This window comes from Sebastes fasciatus, chromosome 13, assembly GCF_043250625.1.
Source record: "Sebastes fasciatus isolate fSebFas1 chromosome 13, fSebFas1.pri, whole genome shotgun sequence".
Taxonomy (NCBI): Eukaryota; Metazoa; Chordata; class Actinopteri; order Perciformes; family Sebastidae; genus Sebastes; species Sebastes fasciatus.
Window position 1 is genome coordinate 6,862,073 of NC_133807.1, and position 21,323 is coordinate 6,883,395.

Sequence of the window (21,323 nt, forward strand, 5' to 3'; positions counted from 1 at the left end):
TGTAAATGTGTTCATATGTTCTTTTTCTGTTGTTCTGACTAGACAGCACTTTCCCACCCTGACCATCCCCTTCAGTGTTAGCTGTGATTGAGCGCCATAGGAAATCCATCAGTGTGCGTCACCTCTTCGCCCTGTAACCCGGGGGGACACACACCTCTCCCCCGCCGCTTTCACTTTTTCTGTCCGACCCCACCCTGCGTCACCATGGATCTTATGGAGTTGGGCGACATGGGCAGTGGCTGTGAAGATGAAAACTGTGGCCTCGCATCTGGCTTCCCGGAGGACTGCTTGAACCAAGAGTGCCAGTGGGAGGAACCTTTGTTTGGATTGATTGAGCTAGGTGGGTAAAAAAAAACAATAGGAAAATACTGCTATTGCATAATGTTTAATCAAAATTTAAAGGTGCACCAAAACAAAACAAAAAAGAACATAAATCACAAAGACTGATATAGTCTCCTATCCCCTTTGACTTTGTTTGATTGAAGGAAATTGTCAGTACAATTAAAAACTGCACCATATTTCCTTTGATATTAAAGGAATAGTTCAACATTTTTGTGAAATACAGACATAGGCAAAATCGTTGGTACCCTTCCGTTAAAGAAAGAAAAACCAACAATGGTCACTGAAATAACTTGAAACTGACAAAAGTAATAATAAATAAAAATTCACTGAAAATTAACTAATGAAAATCAGATATTGTTTTTGAATTATGGTTCAGCAGAATCATTTTAAAAAACAAACTAATGAAACTGGCCTAGACAAAAATGATGGTACCCTTAACTTAATATTTTGTTGCACAACCTTTTGAGGCAATCACTGCAATCAAGTGATTTCTGTAACTCTCAATGAGACTTCTGCACCTGTCGACAGGTATGTTGGCCCACTCCTCGTGAGCAAACTGCTCCAGCTGTCTCAGGTTTGAAGGGTGCCTTCTCCAGACTGCATGTTTCAGCTCCTTCCACAGATGTTCAATAGGATTTAGATCAGGGCTCATAGAAGGCCACTTCAGAATAGTCCAATGTTTTGTTCTTAGCCATTCTTGGGTGTTTTTAGCTGTGTTTTGGGTCATTATCCTGTTTGAGGACCCATGACCTGCAACTGAGACCAAGCTTTCTGACACTTGGCAGCACATTTCGCTCCAGAATGCCTTGATAGTCTTGAGATTTCATTGCACCCTGCACAAATTCAAGACACCCTGTGCCAGATGCAGCAAAGCAGCCCCATAACATAACCGAGCCTCCTCCATGTTTCACATTAGGTATAGTGTTCTTTTCTTTGGATGCTTCATCTCTTCGTCTGTGAACATAGAGCTGATGTGACTTGCCAAAAAGCTTCAGTTTTGTCTCATCTGTCCAAAGGACATTCTCCCAGAAGCTTTGTGGCTTGTCAATATGCATTTTGGCAAATTCCAGTCTCGCTTTTTTATGATTTGGTGTCCTCCTCGGTTGTCTTCCATTAAGTCCACTTTGGCTCAAACAGTGACGGATGGTGCGATCTGACACTGATGTACCTTGACCTTGGAGTTCACCTCTAATCTCTTTGGAAGTTGTTCTGGGCTCTTTGGTTACCATTCGTATTATCCGTCTCTTCAATATGTCATCAATTTTCCTCTTGCGGCCACGTCCAGGTAGGTAGGCTACAGTCCCATGGACCTTAAACTTCTGAATAATATGTGCAGCTGTAGTCACAGGAACATCAAGCTGCTTGGAGATGGTCTTATAGCCTTTACCTTTAACATGAAGGTCTATAATGTTCTTTCTGATCTCCTGAGACAACTCTCTCCTTAGCTTTCTGTGGTCCATGTTCAGTGTGGTACACACCATGATACCAAACAGCACAGTGACTACTTTTCACCCTTTAAATAGGCAGACTGACTGATTACAAGTTTGAAGATACATGTGATGCTATTTACAGGACACACCTTAGTTTAACATGTCCCTATGGTCACATTATTTTACATCTTTTCTAGGGGTACCATAATTTTTTGTCCAGGTCAGTTTCATTAGTTTGTTTTTTAAAATGATTCTGTTGAACCACAATTCAAAAACAATATCTGATTTTCATTAGTTCATTTTCAGTAAATTTTTATTTATTATTACTTTTGTCAGTTTCAAGTTATTTCAGTGACCATTGTGGGTTTTTCTCTCTTTAACGGAACGTTACCAACAACTTTGCCTACGTCTGTATGCTTATTCTCTTTCTTGCCGAAAGTCAGATGAGAAGATTGATACCACTCTCCTGTCTGTAGCCTATGGTCAACGTATCCTCATTCAACGGTTCGGTTACGAAAAAGTTATTCCTCATTTTTTTGTTCGTTTTCCTAAGAATGTCCAGAACCAAGTGCATACATGCATACAGTCTTTTCAAAATAAACATGTCATCACAGGAAACAACTTCCTTAGGTTTAGGCAACAAAATGACTTAATTAGGTTTAGGAAAAGATCATGGTTTGGCTTAAAATAACTCCAGAAGTGGCGTTACATAAGTACGTCAGTTACGTGACAAATAAATCAATGTTGACTTCTGGTTTCACACGGTTTCACCCGTCCACCCCGACCCCCTCCCTACGCGGCATTTTTCGCTATTTATATTTCCTGGTTCACGATTACGTGAATTACACGTAAATTGATTTTGTGGGACAAATTACAAATTACAGTGCGTTACTTTTCGTAGGTAAAGCTACAAACAGTGTATGAGACCAGCCTGCTATGGTAAATATGAAGCTACTGCCAGCAGCTGGTTAGCTTAGCATAATACTAAACAATTTTTTTCACTCAGCCACATACTCTTAATGACGTGGTCCTACATGAACATACAATTTTATGCCAGAGTTTGAAAAGCTTTAGTTAGAGAGGTATAGAGGGTTCGGCTAGTGGGGGCAACCTCCGGTTCTGAAAAGTGAAGCCAATGCGGAAGTGCCTTAAACTTGCATTCTTTCTAAAAGCCAGCAGGGGGCGACTGCTCTGAAGTCTATGAGAAAATGACCCTACCTGTCACTTGATTTATTACTTCAGTAAACATTGTAAACATGAGTTTATGGTCTCAATCTCTAGTTTCAAGTCTTCTTCAACACAGTATGATGTTCATTTAGTAAATTATGGCCCCATTTAGAGTCAAATAGACCATAAAGCAGGGGATGCTTTAGGGCGGGGCTACCTTATGATTGACAGGTTGCCACCACGGCCTTGTCCGGTCTGGGTGTTGTCCATGTTTTCGTCTTACAACTTTAACCCTTTCACAGTGTGTTTTCAGTTCATGAAAGGTAATTATAACGTTTTTGGTCGCTAAAACATGTCTTATTCAGCATTTGGTTGTACAAGGCTCCACCCTCTCGTGTCACTTCTAGTTGCAATAACACAATATGGCGATGGCCAAAATCCCGAAATGGCCTCAGAACGGCAGTCCGCAACCCAATGGGCGGCGTCATTGTGACTACGTCCACTTCTTACATACAGTCTATGGGTTCGGCATATAAACTCTGCGTAAAACCACATCATGTTGCTCTTCAGTTTTTGGAGTCATAGCATATTAATTAATGAATTTTCGAGGTGCTGCTATGGATTTTTTGAACTTTTGGCAGAGCCAGGCTATTTCCCAAAAGGTCAAATTATTCCTTTAAATTCCCACAGGCTAGCTGTTCTGGTAATTATAAGTACATGTTGCAGTAAAATTCTACATTTGTTATTTCATTTTCCATCCATGGCTGACTATGTGTGTACAGTTCTGAGATAAATACAAACTGTCTGATAAAACATAATAATATTTCATCTTCTAGTGTGCGTAACTGTCATATACATTCCGCTGATTCTCTTCGGCCTTCTGGGAAACATACTGACTATTCTGGTGGTTTGGCTCCGACCCCACATGAGGAGCTCTACCTATCTCTACCTGAGCAGCATGGCTGTCAGTGATCTGCTGATACTCCTGCTGCTGCCTCTGGAGCTCTATAAGGTACATGCACACACATACATGGTGATATTATGGTCTGACCAGATACTGATATTTTGGCAGCACCGCACGTTCATGAGCTTGCTTGCTCGCAGTAGCCTAGCCTAGTAGCCACAACAGTGTTTGTTAAGGAGGCTGCACCGCTGCTTAAATCATAATTTTAATCAATCATTATGTACTAACATGAGATTTGTTATGGTACGTACATAATGAGACACACAAACCAACAGGCCATGTTTAACAACCTAACCTGGCGACATATCATAATCAAGATTAGAAAAATAAAATCTTAGTAAAAGCCTATTAACTACTAGTAACTAGTAATTACGTTTAGGTCATGCTACTATCCACTATAGCCGGTTGTTTGGCAACAGAGACGTTAACATATCCATGGTACAGGCTTACAGCATAGGCCTACAGCCCATGAATGTATTAGAAGATAATAAAAGTGATGAATTACGGCCAATAAATCCATTATTACAGCCACACACAGCTGAACCGCATCTGTCAGGGCGGCGCATTCGGGCGCAGTCCCGTGGGTCTGATGCATGTTCATAAGGCCTATGCCTAGGACAATAACTCTGGATTTGGCTATAAGTTAATTTTAAACCTTTTGGGACACAAGAGACTTCAATGGTGCTCTATTCAGTATCCAGAGCGTTAATATAGCCGCAAACAACTATTGCTATGTAAAGATATAGTGGAGTAATGTCTACCTGAGCAGAGAATGAAGTCTCTTTCTCTCGGTGTGTGTTGTTAACATAGCTGGACCGGCCGTGCGGGCCTTTTAGTGCATGTGAGTGTGCACCACTGGTTAGCTCACGGCCTCTTTGTAGTTAATTGAAATCCCAACGCGTTTCATGCAGGCACTAAAGGGTGCCTTGTATGTTGGTATCACACACAAGATAATTCGCGCCCTGGGAATAAGAACGGACTGGACCGACGGCATCGTCGTGGAAGCGTAGCGCCTCCAGTTGCCCGCCAGGTAAACACTGTTAGCTCTGTGAGCACTGCCGTCACCATGTTGAGAACCGTATGGAGGCAATCCCTCTGTTCTGAATTTCGCATTCAGCTCCTTTAAATAGGGGCTATTCTCAATACGATATTCAGGAAGCAGCCTACTTACTGTTTCTGTTTTAGAGAGAGGTCAACCTCATCGCTGCTAGTGTGGCTAAAAAAGGTGTAGCTGTCATTTGGAATGCTACTGTAGGCCACCAAGCTAGTTTAAGCAGGCTACTTCTTATGCCTGGGACTCAATATGCCCATACTACACAGAGTGTGTGTTTTACCCTGCCAGTTCTGGTTTGACAACATGTTCACTGTCATTGTGGAAATTAATTTCAGTTGGCACTTGTCTAGATGTCCTGTATCATCATTCTTTTTCTTTGGCTGGCACATGATTTGAATTGTTTCTCGGCTGAAACAACTGTCTTGTTGTGAAACATCACTATTCTTGTCTAAAAAAGGTCGGTGCACACCTGAATGTGACAGCTGTGTCATCAAGTGGAATAAAGGTGCAAACGGAGCTGTCTCCAGGGTAAAATGATTGTTCCGTCTCTTCCAGCTCTGGAGGCCCAGACCCTGGCCCTTAGGAGACCTTGTCTGTAAGCTGACTATGTTCCTCTCAGAGTGCTGCACCTTCTGCACAATCCTCCACATCACCTTCCTCTCCTTGGAGAGGTACTTGGCTGTCTGCTGGCCAATCACAGCCAAGACCCTGGTGACACGGCGCAGAACAAGGGCTCTCATCGGTTGCCTGTGGCTGGGCGCGGCCGTTAGTGCGGCACCGGTGTTGGTCATGGTTGGAGTGGAGGAAGTCGAGGGAGAGGAGCTAGGGCTCGGAGGGTGGACAGGCAAGGAAGGAGAACAGGGAGGATTTATGATAGGTGGAGGGGAAAGAGGAAGTGGACACATGGCCTCAATGAATGGAGGATTAGAGGGAATAAAGTGGGGAGAAAAAGAGAAAATGGGATGGGGTGAAAGAGTCGGGGAGTTAAGAGAGAGAAAAGTGGGAATAGAAGAAAGAGATGAGAGGAAACAAGGAGATGGAGGACAAATACAAGTTGGAAAACAAGCAGATGAAGGAGGAGAGATGGAAGTTGAGGGAGAGCGGCAAAATAAAATGAAGGAAGATGAGGGAGGAGGACGGGAAGAAGGCACTGATGGAGGTCCCAGGGGACGGACTGACAAGAGAGAGTGCCGCTGCACACACTACGCCGCCTCCTCCGGCCTGTTGTCGGCCATGATGATTCTCTCGAACTTGTACTTCCTGGTTCCTGTCAGCATCTTGGGAGTGGTCTACAGCCTGATTGGACGGACACTGTGGCTCCGTCCACAAAGCAGCCGTAGGGACCAGAGCCACCGGCACACTGTCAAAATGCTGGGTGAGAAACACACCACCAACACACACCCTGAGGTCCTTTGTTTATTATAATAAGAACACACAGAAACTAGTGCTTACATAAATACAAGTTTTTATTAAATATTTACACGGACCACTAACCAAGCTTGTCACCAAGCAGGTTTATAAACAAAACAAAGCTTGAACTTAAACAGAAAAGTAAAAAAATATGTAAACATTTAAAGGGACTGTTTGTAACTTCTTACACGTATAAATCTACCGGGTCGGGATCCTATGCGCGCTCGCGTGTGGCCGGAACCTCTGCTCCTCTGTCTGCTTGCCTTCACTCACACAACGCGCGCGTTCTCGCTCTCTTGCTCCACCTCTAGACGTGAACGCGCGCTCACTCCACACTGCAGAAGAGTTAGTAGCTCTGAGAATATCTAGTGAATGTACAGTGGACGTTTGTGCAGAAATAAATGCTGCAGCTCCTCCAGACCAGCAGAGGTTTCCCGTGTCTTGTGAAGTGTCGAGGCTCCGCAACGAGAAACGTTAGCGTCTCCGACCGAGTGCCGGTGTCTTCCTGCGGGCGCAGTCGGGAGACGATAACGTTTCTCTTCCTGCTTCAGCCCCGGAGGCTGAAGCAGGAAAAGCCAACACTAGGATCAGCATTGATTCACGGAGAGACCTTTGTCTGGTCAGCTAACATTACTGCCAAGCAGCTGAAATATAGAGTGATATTGTGGTTTTAGCTGACGTGTGTCGCCTCATTGTGTTGACCGATGCTCGTTCATGTCTATTTAGAGCGAGCGAGCGCGAACCCGAAGCTGACTTTCATTGACTTAACGGCCACAGGTGTCGCTGTTAACAAGCAATTCTGAAAGTTACAAATAGTCCCTTTAAGGATGACACCCCAATGATCCCAGGCAAAAACATTGCTATTTCACGCTACTTCCACAACATGTCTTCTTTCAGACTAGTGCAGAGAAAACATCCAAAATACACATTTAGGTGTTTCTAATGGAAAAATCCCATTGGCTTTTTTCCGGGTTGTCTGGGTTCAGCACTCTAATATTAGACACAATACTTCCCTTTCTTTCTAAACTTCGTGACTACTACTACTAATACTACTTTTTCTTGAAAATGTGCAGGCTACACATATAGTTATTTTATAGTTATATAGGCCTATATATAGTTATAGCCTAAGAATAACAGTGATTTAAGTAGTTATAATTGTAATATATTGTTTGGCCTAGGGATGCAGCGATACCAATACCGGATCAGATATCGGGCCGATACTGACTCAAATAGCTGTAGGGATTTGGCAGGAACAGGTTTGGTTATTAGCAAATTAATTAATAATATCAATAGAATTATTAGTATTAATAAAAATTATCAATAAATATTAATAATAAACGGGGCACCACCCTGGAATCATATTTCAGAATAAAAGCCTCGTGTTAACAAATAAAGGGATTCTGTCTATAGAAAAAACGCCTGAGAGCTTTTATTTTGAAATGAAAGCAGGAAGTGTTGATTTAAAAATAAGTCTTTACTTTATTTCATCTCCGTAACATATTCTACAGATAGACATTGAAACTGTAGTAAAGTCTTGCTGGTATGAAGTTAATATACAGTCAATAGATCACCTTCACTGTCTGTGACATATTCTACAGATGTCTGGACATGGAAACTGTATTATGTAGCTGGTATGATTTCCACATACTGTCAATAGATCACCTTGAGGCTGTTGCTGGAGTTTACTATGTCTACGCCTCAGAGCACTTGAGTCCCATGCTTATGTACATTCAGGTGTCTGAATAGCTTCAGGACTTAACGGCAGTTTTCCTAATGACACTTCATGTTTACTTCCCCTGATCTTTACCTCACTATTGGTTTACCAAATAAAGCAAGGTCACTAGGGGCATCACATTAAGTAAACATTTCTATTTCATGTTATATTGTTATATTATATTATTATTGTATTACACGTTTATTGTATTATAATACAAGCAGTGGTGGAAGAAGTACTCAGAGCTTGTACTTCAGTAAAAGTAGCAATACTACCATGTAGAAATACTCTGTTACAAGTAAGAGTCCTGCATTCGAAATCCTACTTAAGTAAAAGTGCAAAAAAATATTAGCATATGAATATACTTAAAGTACCGAGCATAAAAGTACACATTATGCAGATTAATGTATATTATTGGATTATACGTATTGATGCATTAATGTGTTCATCAATGTTGCAGCTGGTAAAGGTGGAGCTCATTTTAATGACTTTATACAGTATACTGTTGGGTAGTTTAATCTATAATGATACATCATTATTTATTAGATGATTATATTTTGTATTAATAATCTGAATCTGTAAAGTAACCAAAGTTATTAAATCAATGTAGTGGAGTAAAAAGTACAATATTCCCCATTGAGATGTAGTGGAGTAGAAGTAGAAAGTATCAGAACATGGAAATACTCAAGTAAAGTACAAGTACCTCAAAATTGTACTCAAGTACAGTACTTGAGTAAATGTACTTCGTTACTTTCCACCGCTGAGTACATTTTATACTGTTGTGTTTTTCCTAAGCATTCTTTACTGCTCCTGTTGGAATAAAATAAGTGTTGATTATTTAACTGCAAAGTAGTAATGTGTTTTTGGTAGCTTCACTTTTTTTGCATTAAATCATACCGGTATATTTACTGAAATCGATTGGATGTGGCACAGCCCCACCTAGAAACATTTCCACCAGCCGCCACTGCTAATTGCAGGGGGAGCATCTGGGTTTATTAGTGTAAGAGACATCTTTCCCCACCTTCAGGTATTAATGATTCTAATGTAATCCCTCTGTGTTTTTCTCTCCATCCCGCCCCCCTCTGTTTTCACCTTCTCCAGGAGTGATTGTCTTAGCGTTCGTCCTGTGCTGGCTGCCCTTCCATGTGGGTCGGACCATTTACTCTTTTTCTCATGGCATCGGCATAGACGGACAGGAAGCATACACGGACACAGACTTACACTCAGACATTAACACTATCTCTGATGTCGGCATAAACAGAGATGTCGACATTCACACTGTTGCTGAACCCATTAGCCACTCGGACTCGGACTCGGACACGCGTTTCAAGACTGGAAAGATGACTGCACACGATCACACGGAGGGAGGCAAAATGTTCTGTGACAACACACACACTGATGTAGACACACACCTCAGTAGATTTACAGACAATAGAGACACAAACAATCAAATGCATAACACCACTACACATAATGACACACACACAGTGTCACATTCACACACTAGTCTCCATGCTGACACAAGCACCAATACACACAGGACACTCATTTGCGCAAACTCACAAAATAACACACCTAATCACACACCTCCCACTGCACACATATACACCGTGACACCCACCGACATGTACAATGATAACACACACAATGACACACGCTTCAACGACACACACCGTCACACACACTTGTTATTTTTGTACTATCTTTCTCAGTATTTCAACTTGGTGTCCTCTGTCCTCTACTGCCTCAGTGCTGCCATCAATCCTCTACTGTACAACCTGATGTCTGCTAAATATAGACACGCCGTGCACAGCCTCATACGCACACACTCTCACACACAGTCTCACCGCCTGCGCACACTCACAACACGGCACTCCACGACCACTTTGTAAGGGTGAACACTACACGCGCAGAAATAGACGCACACACTTTTTAATTAAACATTGACTATGTTTACATGCACACTAATATTCCGCTATTATTCCGAATATGACAATTTTTCAGAATTTGATACGGGTCGTGTAAACAGCATATTCCGTTTGGATATTCCGAATGGAGCATTTTCCAATTAAGACATGGGCGGATGGGCCAATATTATTCAGGTTTTGGAGCATTCTTTGGACATATACGTATACAGCGCATTTGGGATATGCGTCAGTTTGTGACACACAGCCTCTTGCCTATTTACGGCCAGTTCTGTGCGTTGCACACATATAAGTCTGTCCTCGTCCATAGCCGTAAAAAGAAAAGCTTGAAGAACACAGTTTTATAAAACTAGCAAAACGGTGGCACTGTGGTCCGTCCACCCTTTTAAAAGTTAACAAATCGCCTACTGATTACAGCACCTATAGTAACAGTGTATATATTGCATGTGAATATTATACTAGGTTTAGAAAAAAATACAAAACCCAGCCAAACGTCACTGCAGTTTACTTATTTTAGCACAGTGAGAATCTTGTGTTTTAATGTTTAAAGTAGGGCTAACTAACTTTAAGAATCTGTGTCTTTTAAAGTGGCAGTAGGCAGTATATTTTTGGCATCATTGGGCAAAAATTCCATAATAACTTTTCAGCCTATTGTAATTCAAGTGCTCTGACAGGTAACAAGACTTCTGCACCTCCTCATGGCTCTGTTTTCAGGCTTTAGAAAGCTCCAGCCCGTGATGGGAAACTTTGACCAATCACAGGTCATTTCATTGAGAGAGAGCGTTCCTATTGGCTGTGCTCCGGTCATGCAACCGGAACTTAGCGTTCCTTCACCAGATTTCACAATGGCAGCGGCTTCACAAACTTTAGGCATTAACGTAACATAATATTGATTCATATTTGATCAGCGCTGCCTAGTTTGACCGTTTGATCGGAGTTTGCGAGTGATTGACAGCAAGCTCTCATAGACAGCAGCTGGACAGCAGACCTCAGATCAGCTCTTACTGCTTGTTTCTCCGTGCCGTTAGGAGCACCGGAGGACACAGAGGCACATGATTTTTTTCAGGTTACCTGTTTCATGTACTACTGTCGCGATATAGCGTTATAAAAATAACTTTTTTTAATCATATTTGCTCTAATCTCGCCTACTACAGCTTTAAATGAGGTACTTTCCACAATATGTATTTTATACAGAAGAAATTGTACGTGTACACAAGTAAAGTTAACAGCGGCCTGCTCAAAACATGTTCACACATCCACAGATCCACAAGCACACACACACATGAAATAGGGCTATCACTTTGATTCATGTAGTTTCATACGGGCTGATGTGTTTTTGACATGATACTGTATTACATTACGAGTCCTGATGTGTCAGATACTGATATAAATGCCTTTATTCCATTCACACTTGAGGTTTTATCACCTCTAGTTATGTTTCCACCCATGTTATTCTCTCTGTGTGCCAGCGGGAAACACCTCAGAATGGATTTCCTGAAGTTCGGTGGACAGATTGGCCTCGGGCTAAGGGACAATTGATTTGATTGTGTTGGTAACCCAGGCAATTTCTGCTATGAGATCAGGTCTCTTTTTAGAATGTATGTACGTTCGTATGTATATATGAAGTACAGACCTGATGACAAACCAAATCAGTATGAGAAATGTTCAAATATTTAAAGATTATATGTAGTTTACTGAGACTCTATAATATCATAAATCAATATGACCATTTGTGTTAGTCATTTTCTTTAATGTTACATTGTAAAATGAAAGGATCTACCATATTTGTTTAATATTTCGCTTGTATTTGACACGAGGAATCCCCTGGGATCAACATCAATATAGTTATCTATTAAGTATTGTTTCATATAAGATATATAACTGTTTATGTGCATGGTCATTTTATTTGTTTGTTTATTGTAGGACTTGCTTGCTATGTATTTACGTAAAATGTTGGCAAATTTACAAAATTCTTTGCACTGCCTCATGTCTTCTGTTGCACTTGAACACACTGCAGAAACAAGGATTAGTATTATATGGTTACAGGCCGTAGACAGATCGTTGCATTTCTTCTTCCTAACAAAACCTAGAGAACCAAATCTGTGTGCATGCTAGGTGTTCAAAATACACAAGAAATAAATAAGAGACATTTATTCAGCATACAACGCAAATGTCAGACAAAGTGTGGTTACACTTTATAATAACCATCATATATAAATGGTTAATTAAACTTAGTTAATTGTTATTTTACTGTTAACAAACAATGAAATGATAATTAATAATGTTTACTAATTATTAGTAATGCTATAATTTTTATTAATTTATCATTAGTTTGTGTAATATGAAATAATTAGTTTTGAAATTCTATATTATATCATAGCTGATAAGAGACGATAACAATTACATTCTGATTACATTAGTGCACTATTTATTAACAGTTTATTGTTGCACACATTATAAGATTTTATATATTATATCAAGTATTTGTTAGTGATTACCAAATTGATTTGTAAACCTTTAAGAAATTGTTTGTAAAACATCTATAAACATTACATAGATAGATGGACCAGAAACTAATAATTAACCATTGACAAAGTATTAACTATCCATGTAAATAATGTTTATAGATACTTTACGAAGCTTAGCACAAAGACTGGAAACAGGGTAAACAGCCAGCTTGTTATATCTTGGTTATTAATTCATACAAAAATGAAACGTTGTGGTTTTACGGTGGTTATGTAGCGGACTATTTCTGCAGAGATTCAAGGAATTCTCCCAGCCAAGAAATGGTACATCATAACCCCCTGGAATGTGTCGTTTTTACACTGAAGCTGCTGCTCTGCTAGCGTACTACTCACACTATACGTCTCCTACCAAAATATCAAAATTATTATTTCAATTTAATACATTAGATCATGTAAAGGCTTGTGCTCATGTGTTAGACAGCAACACTGTAGAAACAATGGAATTTCCCAGCTGCTTTGCTCTATTATGTTCCAATGCCAAAAAAGTTATTGCTTTTTACCTGCCTTTTTATTACACAGTAGCCATGCTAACCTTTTCAAATATTTAGACATTAGATTTACCATATTCTGGGATGTGTCATGTACTGTACTGTATTTATGGGTATCTCTGTATTTGAGAGGTTTGTTTGCTGTGTGTGTGTGTCTAGACTTTGTACCCAGTGACTGAAGCTTGTGAAACACACTGTTGATTTCCTTCTGTATGTTCAGACACAGGAACTCCGCTGTGGTTTTTCATTTTCACGTCAGTTTCTGTGCGGCCGTTTACAGTCGCTCTGGATGCTGAGATGGGAATACACTGCAGTACTTCTCCAAAGACCGTAGACTGTCTGTACGACACCGCCAGGTATGCAAAGAGGCAGCAAACTGAACACCTGTCAACCCTGGTAGTGTCTTGGAATATGTCTTTTTGCTATTTGTAATTGAGCCTATCCCTTTAATGTTCTGCTTGACTGGTAGAGCACATTTTGAGTCACTATATCTGAAACATGTGTTGAACTTAACTCAACCTGATTGAGCCATCTCTACCACTCGGTTTAGGTATGTTGTGCTAAAAAACATCCACTAGATGTCGCTGTTTCTTTAAATAGCATGCCATTTCAGTTTGCCTCCTTATAGGTAGGCATATTTTTCCAACATATCATAATTTAAAAGGCCTTACTGAGCAGAAGTATGTAACTTGATACCAAAAGAAATTATTATATAAAAAAATATTTTTCTGAAAACATGCTCTACCAAACGGTTCAGTTGTCCTTTTATGGTAAAGATAGTAAAGCTAATGATGTTAATTCAAATTGACTATTTTCTACTAAATATAAAAGCTTCTGGTCATTTATTGTTGTTAATAATGATACATTTAATGTAAGTCCATGATATCAGAATCAGAAAATACTTTATTGATCCCCGAGGGGAAATTGGGGCGTTACAGTTGCTATTGTATAAACATAAAGAAATGTAAGAAAATAGAAATTAAGGAGTGCATAACATGTAAATGATGTACATAATGCTACAATGTGTACATAATGCCACAATATAAAAAATATGTAAAGAAATATAAGTACTAAAATTAAAAATAAGAAAATGAGAATATAAAAAAATATGAAATATGTACAAATATTTGCATTAAGATGTGCAATATATAGCATATAACCACAGTGCAAAAAAAGGTAAATACAAAATACTTATTAGTAAATACAAAATGCTGAGAAGGGGGATCTATTAAGTGTGTTAAATATAAATGCAAGAATTGTATAAATAAGAAATTAATAAGAATATTTCCTGAATGTACAGTATACATGCAGTATTAATGACAGTATTACACAGTTGAATTATTGCTCAAATTATTGTACAGTTAAGTCAGCATTGTATATAGCAGCTGATGGGTGAAATAAGTCCTGGTGAACTGGTAAAAGTAATGATGCTAAGATAATTAATTTACAATTTTTTATAAAATAGAAAAACGTATGAACATTTACCGTTGTTAATATAATTTGTTAATATCATATAATTAATGTTATTCCATTATAGTGTATATACTATTATATAAATGATACTAGTACTGGTATTACTATTAATTTCTTGGTAACAACTTGACATAATTGATTAACTAACCTATTACCAGCATAGGCTAATAACTCTACATGGTTTGTATTTTTCTTTTACCATGAAGTGATATCTCTACCGTTTAGTAGAGGCCTATATTTAAAAAAAATCATTGATTGTTGTTATTTTTGCCCCAAGGCCATAAAAATGCAAAGAGAAACTTTTTCCATTGCTTTTTTCTTAGTGAGGACATTAATATAAGTTCTGAAAATTTGACCGTATCAGTCCAACCCAGAATGTCGTAACTCTGCAGCCATGCAGGCCTGGTTCCTGATGCCTCCCTGGACGCCTCACTGGCCTCTCTGCTGTCCCTGAACTCCTCCTGGGCTCTGGAGCAGCAGTACTCCACCCTGCAGAGCGCTATGACCCGGCAGCAGAGGTTTGCCTTCAACCGCGACATCCACACCCTCTTTGGAAACAACACCACGGTTGGTGTTTTGTTTGCAACCATCATGTGTCATTGTCTTTATAACCCCGGTGGTCTTGGCAGGCAGAAACACAAGTTATACAGGGTTCCCATTAATCATGCCAGGAACATTATGGTATTTTGAGTCCAGTTGCACTAAATGGCGTATGAATGCCACGGTAATTTGCAAGTCATTTTGCGTGCAATAAGAACGCCGTTCTTTTATTGCTTTTGGCGTGTCATGTGTACGCCATGTGGTCTGTACTGACTGCAATGTAATCGTAACTACGTAAATATGCTACGCTCAGAGCTAGTGATGTAGAATAAAAAGTGAGAAAGACAGCTTATGGTCGGTGGGAGTTGAGGTGGATGGTCCAACAAACACAGGACTTTCAACCAGGAGACCGTTTTTTGTGTCCCAAAGTGTGGTTGAGTTATTTTGTAGTTATGTTAGTGAAGTTTGTGACATGATTTTTAGTGACGTTTGTGATGTGTACTTCTGGTACATTGTTTCCGTATGTATTTTACTTATTTTATGTACTTATTTTAAGTCCAACTATGATGATTTTCCTAAAGCTAACTAAGTAGATTTGTTGCCTAAACGCTAACAGCGTAAAACGTAATGCTAAAATGCGTTCCCATGACACGCAGAATATCCTTGTAATGTCATGCTATTTATACACCTTTCCGTAAGATTGGGTTGGGTATTCCTAAAACATAAAATCAAGAAATTTGATTAATTCTCTTGAGAAAGTTTGCGATTATCAGGATTCTTCTCACCAAAATACTTTAAGATATAAGTTAATATATAACTTACATATATATTAATATATAATGCAGAAAGGAAGCATTTCCACTCCTAAATATCATCAATAATTCTGCACTTGCTTTGTCTGAAAGGTTTTTAATAATGTCCAAATGATGAAGTATAATTGTCTGTGTGTGTTGATTCTGTAGGTGAGTTATGGGAGTGTGGGTGTTGTTGCACTTGCTCTCTCAGTCCTGTTTGAGATGCTAGCCCATCACCGGACCGCTGGGTTGGGCTCGAGGAGTCCCGAGGACCGCCCCCCATCTCCAGACCCCATACGCAGAATGTTCGGGCCTGACGCCGGGTCGGACATCAGCTCCATTGCCAGCGAGTTTCTCAAACAGGTGGCTGCATTTTAGATGTAGTACAGTAATAACATATAGTTACTTTATTTATTAAGGGTTGAACCCACTCATTAGCATAAATTATAACATTTATTAAAAAAAACTTGGAATTGATTGGTTATATTGACTATAACGTTTTTGTAAACAGTGGCCAATGTGGCTACAAGTGGCAATTACGTGATAATGTTAAATGCTAAAATATAGTGTAACGGTGACACTCAAGTAGAGAAGAGACATAAGGTCAGTGAAGCCAATGCTGAAGTGCCTTAAACTTGCATTCTCTCTAATAGCCAGCAGGGGGCGACTCCTCTGGTTGCAAAAAGAAGTCTGATTGTATAGAAGTCTTGAGAAAATGAGCCTACTTCTCACCTGATTTATTACCTCAGTAAACCTTGTAAACATTAGTTTATGATCTCAATCACTTGTTTCATTATAATTATGGTCCCATTTAGAGTAAAATAGACAATAAGGCAGTGTATGCTTTAGGGCGTGGCTACCTTGTGATTGACAGGTTACTACCACGGCGTTGTCCAGTCTGGGAGCTATCCGTGTTTCCGTCTTAGAACTTTAGCCATTTCACAGCGTGTTTCAGTTCATGAAAGTTAATTGTAACATTTTGGGTGCCTAAAAATGTCTTATTCAGCGTTTGGTTTTGTGTCACTTCTGGTTGCAAAAAACCAAGATGGCGATGGCCAAAATGTCAAACTCAAGGCTTCAAAACGGCATTCTACTAACCGATGGGTGACGTCACAGTGAATACGTCCACTTCTTATATGCAGTCTATGGTTATACCAGACCAAATAATGCTGTAGCAACATAGTAACACATAGTAACCACAACTGGTCAATTTTCAGTGTTACCGCTATATGCTAACCCTAGAATTCAGCAAATATATGATTAAATAATTATCCACTAAAAGTGTCTTAATCTTAGCAACATTTTACATACAGTATATTTGAACTGCCTAGGTCATACTCATCTCACCAAATGTTGATCCTTGCTGGTTTTTAGCACTGATACACAAAATAAGTTGATAGCAAAGTTTCACAGAGGCATATTCTCTAATGGACCATTTTGATGGTCAAACTGAGTAGTATCACCAAAACAACATGCATTATAACATTTTGTATATTTAGGTAAAACTTTAATTTTCTCTTATCAGTAAAGAATCCCTTAAGCACACAAAATGGCAAATATCCTGCAGCATTTTACCTGCAGGGGCAGAACTGTCTCCAAAATATCCAAAGTTGTTGAGATGTAGAACTATCCAAAAATGATGTTGTATCGTTCTTGTATTGTACTGACCCGTATAGGCAACACAACACAATATATTTTGTAATGAACGAGAGTCTGAAGACATTGTGGAGATTCAACCTAAACATCATCTTACCCATGGCAGGTCCCCGGAGCAGCCAATGACCAGGAGAAGATGGTGGCACTGCTGGAGAGCGTCGAGCGAAAGCTGCGATCCGAGCTGATGGATTCCTATGGGAGGATGGAGCTACTGGAGTGGAGCGCTCTCAGCTCTGCCGGGGTTGGCTTTGTCGTTGATACAAAGCAACTACAGAGTTACAAATGATAGTAACGATGGTGCTTGTACATCTGTTATTACTGCGACTTTCACAACTATAATTAATGCTAGTACTTATCACTACTAACCTGGCTGGATGTCCTTTGCTACACTGTAACCATCCAACGAATCATAGCGCTTTTGGTCCTGTAACTCTGGGATACTTCATCAGTTAATCTAAGAAGTATGATAATCCTTGTTTTAACCCTAGTTTGCTGGTCCTGATCCTGGTCTGCTGCATGGTTGGCTCAAATGTGCCCAATATCCAAACAAAATGTTGTAAGACCAGGTTTAAATCTTAAACACAGGGTTAAAGTGAGGGTGTAAAGACATTATTGTAACTTTTGTGTGCAGGTAAAGCAATGGGTGAACGGAGCTGCTCTCCACGTCCACATCATCCTTCACTGGAAGCGTCTGACCGACCCATCAGCTGGAGAGGGCTTACATCTGGACTACCTGCATCAGGTTGTTCCGCTGTTCAAGACCTACGAAGAGTATCTGGTCAAATCGGTACTGCTCTACTCTTTCATGGCATCCTTTTCAATTTGATATAGATAAGAGAAAATGAATGATTCTTCTATGCAGTTTACTGTGCAGAGATTTACTACCCGCTAGCCAAGGGAGAGGTTGAAAACTCCTATGGAGAATAGTCATGTCTAGAAGGTAACCCACAAGTTTGGATCACTTATAATACAACACAATTCAACAGCATCCTAAATGATCAGTTGAATAAACACCTTTTTAAAATCAGTTTCAACAAAAACTGAACATTATAACCTTCATGAAGGTAGGATTGCAGGACTATTGTATTAGACTGCATTAGTTTTAGCAAGGTGTACCTAATAAACTGGTAACTGAATGTTTATTTTACCCACTTTATCATTTTAAGGTCTGCAGAATATTTCCGGTTATTAAGTTACAGAATTTTGTACTTCTGATCATAGAAACATATTGAACATGAGCATCTGCCTATGATCCCTCCCTCTATCAACAGGTTAAAGTGTTTCCAGCTTTGAGTCCTGGCCCCAGCGGGTTGCTGATAGTGGAGCCTCTGAGAAATGTGAGCCATGGAGTTCAACATAAAGCCTGCGAACATAGGGCCATCCAGCGGACTCTGGTGGAGCGCTTCCTGTCAGACCAGAACCTGCAGAGGGGAAAGGAGTTCTTCCAGAGCTCCCAAAAGCACCATGATGCTCTGATAGCACAGCGAGGTCACTTTCAGCTGAGCATGGTTTGACAACTACGACTGAGAGGCTATTGTTGATGATCTGGCCCCGGATATTTAGAATAAATCATAACGGCTTATATAGATAATACTGCACAGCAGTAAGAGGCTTAACAGGTTTGACATAAGTTAACCTGTCAGGTGACATAGTAAGGTGCAGTACAAGTACAGGTGTTTCAACTGTTACCCATACAATCAGGCTGTTCTCATACACCATTCGTAGCTATACGTACGAAAAGTAACGCACTGTAATTTGTATATATCCCCCAAAATCAATGTGTATGTAATCCACGTAATCGTGAACCAGGAAGTATAAAGAGCGACAAACGTAGGGAGGAGGTCGGGTTGGATGGGTGGGTCAAAAAACACTAGACTTTCGCCCAGGAGACCGGTGAACATAGAAGTTAACATTGATTTATTTGCAACGTCATTTCTGTACTTAAGTTCTGCCACTTCTGTAGATATTTTAACCCAAACGTTGACTTATTTGTCACGTTACTTTCGCACTTAAAGCTGAAGTAGGCATTTTTATAAAACGCTCGCTATATCGTGACAGTAGTACATGAAACATGTAACCTGAAAAAATCATGTGCCTCTGTGTCCTCCGGTGCTCCTAACGGCATGTGCAGGATTTCACAGACTGGAGGGAAATAAGCAGTCAGAGCTGATCTAAGGTCTGCTGTCCATCTGCCGTCTATGAGAGCCGGCTGTCAATCACTCGCAAACTCGGACCAAATGGTCAAACTAGGCAGCGCTGATCAAATATGAATCAATATTATGTTACGTTAATGCCTATTTCTCGCCTCAAATGTTTTCAGAAACATCTTGTAGTGTACTGTTTAGCTGTACAATTAGAAAGTTTGTGACCCGGCAGCCACGTTGAGATCTCTTGAGGGAATACCAAGCATCGCTCACATGACTGGAATACAGCCAATAGGAACGCTCTCTCAATAAAATGACCTGTGATTGGTCAAAGTCTTCCGCTACGGGCTAGATTTTCTAAAGCCTGAAAACAGAGCCATGAGGAGGAGCAGAAGTCTAGTTTTCTCTCAGAACACTTGAATTACAATATGCTGAAAGGTTATTATGGAATTTTTGCCCAATGATGCCAAAAAATTGTTGCCTACTGAAGCTTTAATTTGTACAAAGACTGAAGTGTATGTGTGTGTATATAGAGCTAACTGTTGGCTGTACATGCACATGTTAACATGTGTACACGTGGTATGATATCGTGAATGCAGGGGATCTGAAGGTGACAGATGCAATCTAATATGTAACACTTTTCTTGTAGGTTGTTACACAATTTCACCGTGCTTGAATGAAATTTAAATTATATTCTCCTTTTAATTTTCTTTTGGTGTTTAGCTTTGTTCTATCATTCCTTTATGTTTTCATGTCCTTTTCATTTGCTCTTTAGGATATTATGAAGTATTATGTAAACTTTCAGATATTTGCTTTATTTTCTTGTCAGTGTGATATACAATAGTACAATGATATTTGACATTTGTGCTTCAAATTAAATCATTTATATTACCTTTCTGATGTTTGATGATGATAATAAAGGTACAGAGCAATCAAATATGCTTACCACATTATGTGACTGGTCCTAAATCAGTGTGAGGGTGATTGTTTAATCCACAAAGCTACCATGGCTGAAGAAAGGTGTGAAACATGTTTTGGGTCTTCTCTCAACATAATTTCACATTAGCAATTTGCTACTGTGTCCTGCAGTCCTGGGTGCTCAGTACAGTGTGGGAGTTAGAGTGTTTGTGATTGATTCTTGAGTTTAACTGCAGTACAGTCACATGATGTAATAGATGCTCTGCACCACCATGTGGCGCTGTGGACCAAAGAAAAAAAGCTTCTGTGTGATTATTTAATGGAGGCAATCCAACAATCACAGAGTTTATTAAATACTTGTGAATATTTGCTTGAAACGTTTTTAAGTGATTCACTTTTGACAACCTATTAATTAATGATTAGTGAACAAATAGGTAGTTATTAAAAGAAATACCTCTCTTTTCAATTAGTCTATCTCGTGACACATTTGTAACATTATTGTGTTTTCTTTTTCTGCATTTTATATAATTCAATTTAGACATTTTACAACATTTTATAAATTTTTTTACTGTACTTTTCTGTTGAATATGACTCACTGGGTTCCACCTAACCTTACAATTCTCATGTAGCGGTACAGTTATCACCTTTATACGTGGAGCAGAAAACTGGGGAGAAACTATTTACTGACTTGTCAATCTGCTGCTGCATTGTGTTGTGCATTAACCCCATACAGGTAGATGCTTATCAAGTACTGTAGTATGCTTATTTGGCTGTGTGAT

The 21,323-nt window shown here is 39.6% G+C and overlaps 2 protein-coding genes across 3 annotated transcripts; both read left to right on the forward strand.

The window, feature by feature from the left end:
* Nucleotides 1-204: 204 nt before the first annotated feature.
* LOC141781473 (growth hormone secretagogue receptor type 1-like) lies at nt 205-10,744 on the forward strand. The gene is made up of 5 exons (XM_074657228.1): nt 205-340; nt 3,776-3,951; nt 5,513-6,332; nt 9,183-9,481; nt 10,721-10,744. Exons 1-5 carry the CDS (start codon nt 205-207, stop codon nt 10,742-10,744), a joined length of 1,455 nt encoding a protein of 484 aa, XP_074513329.1.
* Nucleotides 10,745-13,196: 2,452 nt separating this feature from the next.
* LOC141780062 (uncharacterized) lies at nt 13,197-20,563 on the forward strand. 2 transcript variants are annotated; one of them, XM_074655126.1, is made up of 6 exons: nt 13,197-13,375; nt 14,885-15,059; nt 15,995-16,189; nt 17,589-17,723; nt 18,114-18,269; nt 18,754-20,563. In XM_074655126.1, exons 1-6 carry the CDS (start codon nt 13,317-13,319, stop codon nt 18,994-18,996), a joined length of 963 nt encoding a protein of 320 aa, XP_074511227.1. In that variant the 5' UTR covers nt 13,197-13,316; the 3' UTR covers nt 18,997-20,563. The 2 variants fall into 2 exon arrangements, with proteins under 2 accessions (XP_074511227.1, XP_074511228.1); XM_074655127.1 differs by having other exon boundaries at nt 13,221-13,375; nt 14,857-15,059.
* The last annotated feature ends 760 nt before the right edge of the window (nt 20,564-21,323 follow it).